Here is a 7,693-nt window from a genome sequence, read left to right on the forward strand (position 1 = left end):
TCTCCTCTAATCTTTCCTCCATTCTATTTAAAATGACGTCTTCTTGTATCAACTGTTTCTGCCCCAGCAAACAACTATCAATAGTCCGCTGCCTGTATGCCTTTTATAATCTTAAGAGATCTATCAGGTTGCCTTTCGTCCTCCTTCATGCTCTAAAGCAAATGTTCACTCAATCTTTCTTCATAAGATGAGTTCTTTAGGCCAGGCAGCATCCTGGAAAATCTCCTCTGCATGCTGTCTAAAATCTTCACATCCTTTCTATACCAGAATTGAACAGGATAATCCAAATGTGATCTATCCAGAGTTTTATAAAAATGCAATCGTATGGCTCATTAACTGTATCCCCCAAATAATGTTGACTATAACACCGTTCTTTACCAACCCATCAACTTGCAAGATCCCTGTGTTAAGAATCCACAATGTTAAGAATCCTCCCATTGGCCCTGTATTCACGATGGGCTTTGCAAAATGTGTGACTTCACACTTCTCCGGATTGAACTCCACCTGCACTTCACAGCTCAATTTGCGCCCTATGTTCTGCTGTAAGCTCTGGCAACCTTCTACATTATCCACAAAACCAAGAGCCTTTGTGTCAAATGTAAATTCACTAACTCATCCTTCAACTTCCACATCGAAATCGTTCACTCTTTTTGCCAAGAGCAGGCATCCTAGAAACTGAGACCTTCTGTGAGCAGGCCAATTCTGAAACTAAGCTGGCACCGTAGTATCGAATATGCAATCCATATAGACCTAATGTGAACATGGATTTGTGTGTGGAAGGTCATGTCATGTTTTACAAATCTTACTGGATTTTTTGAAGTGGTTACGAGGAAAGTTGATGAGGGTAAAGCAGTGGATATTGTTTATATGGACTTCAGTAAGGCCTTTGACAAGGTTCCGCATGGAAAGTTAGTTAGGAAGGTTCAATCATTAGGTACTAATATTGAAGTAGCAAAATGGATTCAACAGTGGCTGGATGGGAGATGCCAGAGAGTTGTGGTTGATAACTGTTTGTCAGGTTGGAGGCCGGTGACTAATGGTGTGCCTCAGGGATCTGTACTGAGTCTAATGTTGTTTGTGATATACATTAATGATCTGGATGATGGGGTGGTAAATTGGATTAGTAAGTATGAAGATGATACTTAGGTAGGTGGCATTGTGGATAATGAAGAAGGTTTTCAAAGTTTGCAGAGAGATTTAGGCCAGTTAGAAGAGTGGGCTGAATGATGGCAGATGGAGTTTAATGCTGATAAATATGAGGTGCTACATTTTGGTGGGAATAATCCAAATAGGACTTACATGGTAAATGGTAGGACATTGAAAAATGCAGTAGAACAGAATGATCTAGGAATAATGGTGCATAGTTCCCTGAAGGTGGAATCTCATGTGGATAGGGTGGCGAAGAAATCTTTTGGTATGTTGACCTTTATAAATCAGAGCATTGAGTATAGGAGTTGGGATGTAATGTTGAAATTGTACAAGGCATTGGTAAGGCTGAATTTGGAGTACTGTCTCCAGTTCTGGTTACCAAATTATAGGAAAGATTTCATCAAAATAAAGAGAGTACAGTGAAGATTTACTACAATGTTACCTGGGTTTCAGCACCTAAGTTACAGGGAAAGATTGAACAAGTTAGGTCTTTATTCTTTGGAACGTAGAAGGTTGAGGGGGGACTTCATAGAGGTATTTAAAATTATGAGGGGGATGGATAGAGTTGACATGGATAGGGTTTTTCCATTGAGAGTAGGGGAGATTCAAACAAGAGGACATGAGTTATAATTTAGGGGGCAAAAGTTTAAGGGTAACACGAGGGGGGATTTCTTTACTCAGAGAGTGGTAGCTGTGTGGAACGAGCTTCTAGTAGATGTGGTTGAGGCAGGCTTGGTATTGTCATTTAAAGTAAAATTGGATAGGTATATGGACAGGAATGGAATGGAGGATTATGGGTTGAGTGCAGGTGAGTGGAACTAGGTGAGAGTAAGCATTTTGCATGAACTAGAAGGGCCGATAATGGTTTGTTTCTGTGCTGTAATTGTTATATGTTCATATGGTTATAAAGCACCAGCCCACCTTCTTCAATTTGTTGAATATTTCCTTGGATATTTCACAGGCTCGTTATGCATGACCTGCCATTCACAAAGCATGGATGACTATCCATAATTAGATTACGCTTTCCCAAGTGCTCGGGAATCCTGGCCCAAAGCCTGCCTTTCTTTTGGTTTCCCAGTACTGACGTAGACTCACTGGTGAATAATTGACATCCTTTAATCTTCTGGGAATAATCCCGTGGCTAGTGAGGGTGGAGATATCAGTGTTAATGCCCCAACAATCGCATCCCATACTTACTGTAGTTAGGAGGGTTACTATTTGCAGCAGGATGGCCTGCAACTGTTCAGAGCGGCTTTTACAGGGTCAACAAAAGGTACTACCATCTTATTTAAACGTACGTCTAATGATTGCAATCTACGCAACGTGCTGCGGCCTGAGACGATTGAGATTTACAGTGTACAGTCAATGAGAAAGAGAGAGTGAGATCTCTGTGAGTGGGCTTTTCAGTCGACCTCTCTCTTTCATTGTCCATCAGTTCAGCTCAGTGTGTAGTGCCATGGCAGAGTGCTATTACCTGATTGCCATCTCGTATGTGCTTACTGTATGTGACTGTTAGTGATATCTTTTCACCTTGAATCCAAGGTAATGCTGCCTCATTTGGTGATATGCATGAGTATTCAGTAATGGTTAAATGACAATTAATCTTTAACTAATTTGGATTATATCCTGTTTGGGGAATGATCAGTCCCAAAGTATATTAAAAGTTCCAACTGCCTGTTTCTTTACATTGCCATATTCCATCACTATAGCCTGTTCTGCTTTGAGCTGTCATTCACCAGGATCTCTTGCACTTGTGAGTAATGAACCAATTGATCTAAGAACAGAAGCAGAATCTGTGGAAAAAGAAGCCAGACAACCCCACCCACCCTTCGCTGAGGGACTTAGAAAGAGGAAAAGAACAGTGTAGAGAGCTGGGGATGTGGGGAAGGCACAGGTGGAATCACTGGACCAGCTGTTGGCGGGTAGTGCTCGATAGTTACTGATATGGTCTTTGTGAAATGTATATATATATATATATATATGTGTATATACACACACACACACACACACACACACACACACACACACACACACACACACACACACTCACACACATGTGACGATGTCGAGATCGGTTAATGACATATAGACCGAGTGATGTATAGACCGGGTGAAGTATAGCCGGGGATGTTTTACAGACTGTGTGATACTGTACAGATCGGGTAATGTTACTGCTAAGCTTCCATTTTTTCTCTCTTTTACTGTTCCTCGTGTAGCAAATGGCTGTTGAGTGTTCTTCATGCTGGATGTTGGAGTCCTGGGAGATGCAGTCTCCCACGAAACAACATCTGCATGAAGTATCTGGCTGCAGCTCATTGAAGACCGTATTAGCGATCTGGAGCAGCAGCTGGATGACCTTCGGCTTATACGGGAGAGTGAAGAGATCATTGATCAGAGTTACAGGGAAGGAGTCACCCTGAAGTTGCAGGAGGGAATTAGCTGTGTTACTGTCAGGGGAAATGGGGAAATAGGCAAGTTAGCACAGTGCAACCCTGTGACCATTCCCCTTTAAAATGTACTGTTTTGGACACTTTTGTGGGGGATGACTTCCCAGGTGAATGACAGGGAGACCAAGTTACTGGCACTGAGCATGGGTCTGAGGTGCAGAAGGGAAAGAGGGAGAAGAGGGGAGCATAGTGATAGGCAACTCAATAGTCAGGGGAACAGAGTGGATATTCTGTGTACATCACAGTGGTACGTTGCCACCCAGGCGCTATGGTCATGGAGGTCCGCATCGTGTTCACAACATTTTCGAGAGGGAGGGAGAGCAGCCAGATGTCTTGGTACATGTCCGTATTAATGACATAGGATGGAAAACAAAGAGGTCATGAAGAGAGACTTCAGAGAGCGAGACAGAAAGTTGTAAAACAGAACTCCAAGGTAGTAATTTCTGGATTGCTGCCTGTGCCATGGGTCAGTGAGTGTAGAAACAGGATGACTTGGCTACTAATGCATGGCTGGAAATCTGGTGCAAGGAGCAGGACTTCAGATTCATAGATCATTGGGATCTCTTCTAGGGGAGCTATGACCTATTCAGAGGTGATCCAAGGGAGTGAGTTTGTTGAATGCCTGCGAGTTGGCTTTTTAGAGCAGTTTGTTGTTGAGCCTACTAGGGGATCATCTATACTCGACTGGGCGTTATGTAATGAACCAAAGGCAATTGGTGAGGTTAAGGCAAAAGAACCCTTAGGAGGTAGTTCAACTTGAAATTTGAGAGGGAGACAGTAGAGTCTGATGTACAGTATTTCATTAGACAAAAGGACATTACAGTGGTGTGAGAGAGCAGTTGGCCAAAGTAAATTGAAAGTGGATGCTGACAGGAATGACAGCAGAACAGCAATGGCATGATATTCTGGGAAATATGATAAAGGTGCAGAATAGATGTATTCTAAAAACAAAGACATACTCGAATAACAAAACAGTGCAACTGTGGCTAACAAAGCACTGTAAAAGCAAAAGAGGGAGAATACAACAAAGTAAAAAGTAGTGGAAGACAGGGGATTGCGAAGCTTTTAAGATCCTACAGAGAGTAAGTAAATGAATCAGTAGGAGGGAAGAGGATGAAATATAAAAGATCCTTACTTTACATTGCCAAGGCATCATCAGCATATCCTCACTTCTCCATCGCATCATCATCAGTGTTCCTCATGTCACCATTACATTATCATTGATTTTTCACTTCATCATTAGCATTGATCCCCTCATTCACAATGAAATCATAAACTAAATTTGAATTTGTTTACACCTGCTGATTGGATAACTTGCTTAATTCAGTAATCACCCTTAATTTAAATTCTTCTACAACCATGTTAACATTTCACTAAATCTCCGAATGAGTCAATTGTAGGTACATAGAAGATAGAATAGTACAGCACAGAATGGGCCCTTCGACCAGATGTTATAATGACCTATTCATCTACTTCAAGACCAATATAATTCTTCCCTCCAGAAGGTAACATTTGAACCACAGGGTTAGAGGGCCTCTCAGTGGTGTAACAGGTAGAAAACTGCCTCACAGTCCCAGAGAAGTGGGTTCAATCCTGATGTCTAGTGCTGTCTGTGCACCTTTTCCCCGTGATTGATTGGCTTTCCCCACAGGAACCCACGTTCCCTCCCAGATATTAATGATGTGTGTGGTGGGTGGGTTCATCAGTCACTGTGAAGGGGGTGAAGAGTGAGGGAACAGGACAAAGGCACATTAGCAGAATGAGCAAGGTGCACAAATTACTAGATAAAATCACCAATCAGGCAGCATCTAGAGCGAGGATAAAGTGCTGATGACCCTTCATCAGGACTGGAAAGGAAAGGTGAAGAAGCCAGAATAAGAAGGTGGGGCATGAGGGAGGAGTACATGCTGGCAGGCTGCTGAGGGAAGGGAGGCGAAGAGAGCAGCTGGGAGCTGATATCTGGAAAAGGTAGAGGGCTGAAGGAAAGAAGTGATACTTTCAATTTCCAGCATCTGCAGAACCTGTTGTGAAGATGAGAATGTGAATGAGAGTTTTTTAAAGGTGTTATCATTACCATTTCAGAATCTGATGGGTTTCCATTTTGCCGAGAAGAGTCTGTTTCAAAGATAACAACGTTCCATATCATCCTGATGGTGGTGTCCCTCCTCATGCCGCTGCTCATTGGGATCTTTGTGTGGGTGAGTGAAGTTTCCTGAGAGCCCAGGGAACATGCAGTGTGTTGCAGTGTCCCGTGACCCAAGGACATCCACATTGAACGTAACAGCAGTCCCAGAGGATGCTCAGAGCTCAGTGGTGTTGTAGAGGAGGGAGACAGAGGGAAAGAAAATGAGTCAGAGAGATGGAAAGTGAGGAAGGAAAGAAGAGAGAACTATGGAGAGAAAGGGAGGGAAAGAGAGAGGGAGTGACGGAGAAGGAGAAGAAAGAGAGAGGGGAAAAGAGGACTGGAGAAAGGGAGGACAGTATGTAGAGAGATAGAGGAGTGGTTAAAGGAGTGAGAGGGGTGGGAGAAGTAAGGGGGGAGAGATAGAGGCACAGAGAGAATGTGAAGTTGGGAGAGAGAGTGGGAAAGTTGTGGTAAGTGTGAGGAAGAGTGACAGACAGATTGAAGGTGGGAGGGAGGGGAGAGGTAGCAGAAATGTGTGAAAGAGAGAGGGAAAGAGAAGAGGTAAGAGTGATTGTGTGTGAGAGAGACAGGGAGGAAGTGTGGGCTAGGGAAAGGGAGAGGTGGCAAAGTGAGTGATGGTGCAGGGCTAGATGCTGATGGATGTTTAACACAAGTGGTGGCATTGTACAGTTAGAGGCCTATTGCCCAACATGCCCATGCCAAGTTTCTTGCAAACCTACACTCAGCCCTTTTGCTCTCGGAGGGAAGTGAGAAGGTGTCATTGATTCCAGAGCAAAGGGATGGCACTCAGAGGATTTTGGGGGCTTCCGAGAGTGGGGAGGAGGGAGGCTGAATAGGACGTGGAGTGGGAATAGTTGTGTGGGGATCCCCTCCCAGAGTTATGGTGATACCTGTCTCATTGATTCCTCTGTAGTTGGTGATGAGGAGCAGCAGTGGAGTGATATAAGCTAGAGGTTGACATTCATCCGCAGTTTGCTGAAGAACAGTTTTCCGTGTGAAGTACCATCCGAGGTGTCCACCATCACACCAGGCAGAGGAGAAACAATGTGCCAGATGTCAGGGAAGAGGCATCTGAGTGAGGGCCAACTAATGGGAGATGTCGCTGGTGGATCTTCTGTCTCCAGACAGTTATTTATTGTGGGGATGAGCTGCTGGTGAGTTATGGAGTCAACTCCAGGTGGCATTACCTGACAGAACACTGGGCACATGGAGAAAGCAACTAGCACCCTAACAGTATACAATGTCCCAGGCACTGACAGCACAGAGAGAAGCAGCATCACTGTTTCTGCTTGTGACCAGCCACAGCTCAGGATCTGGCCCTTTGTGGTGCTGAGCTGGATGCTGTGCCTCTCTGCAGCACCTGACACTGGGGAAGCTGTCCATGTGTGTCTGACTGCTGTTTCGTTAAAGAGGGAGAGTGCAGAGAGGAATAGCCAGATGGCAGCATGGAGGCTATTTAACTCAGTGTTTTTGCTTGTACAGTATGTGAACTCCTCCCATGTGGAAGTGGGTAACTGAGTGGCATAGGAATAACCCTTCAACTACCACATCTCTCGTTGAGAAAAGAGAAAAAACTAGCTATGTTCTTGTCTACAGAACTGCACTGAAATTACAGTCACTGAAATTATAGTCATATTAACCATGGAACATAATTTATGCTCCTGATATGAAGATAAAAAAGAATTGCCAGCATTATAACCGTCTTTCTCTTTGTTTTTATTGGTCTCACTTTGTTTCCCTCCTTTTATTCACCAATTCCTTTTTCTTAAGAACAATCGCACCTTGTGACAAGTTTTCAATATTAGAACTCTTTTTAAAAAATGCTAAATCTAATGGAGGTCAGGGTTGACTACCTCAACACTCTGTTAAAGTTAGAGGATTGGTCCCCTGCCGTAAGATATTAGGCTACAGAGTACATCTCTGTAGTGGGACAGATAAACTGCCATTTCTG

The 7,693-nt window shown here is 43.7% G+C and overlaps 1 protein-coding gene across 1 annotated transcript in view; it reads left to right on the top strand.

The window, feature by feature from the left end:
• LOC132394533 (vascular endothelial growth factor receptor 2-like) overlaps window positions 1–7,146 on the top strand; it is a 29,263-nt gene extending 22,117 nt beyond the window's left edge. The window contains exons 4-5 of the mRNA XM_059970846.1: window positions 5,679–5,794; window positions 6,656–7,146. Coding sequence (XP_059826829.1) covers window positions 5,679–5,794; window positions 6,656–6,688 — 149 coding nt within the window. The 3' untranslated portion in view covers window positions 6,689–7,146. The remainder of the gene's footprint in view (window positions 1–5,678; window positions 5,795–6,655) is intronic.
• Window positions 7,147–7,693: the final 547 nt, after the last annotated feature.

The sequence above is a fragment of the Hypanus sabinus genome, chromosome 1, assembly GCF_030144855.1.
Source record: "Hypanus sabinus isolate sHypSab1 chromosome 1, sHypSab1.hap1, whole genome shotgun sequence".
Classification (NCBI taxonomy): domain Eukaryota; kingdom Metazoa; phylum Chordata; class Chondrichthyes; order Myliobatiformes; family Dasyatidae; genus Hypanus; species Hypanus sabinus.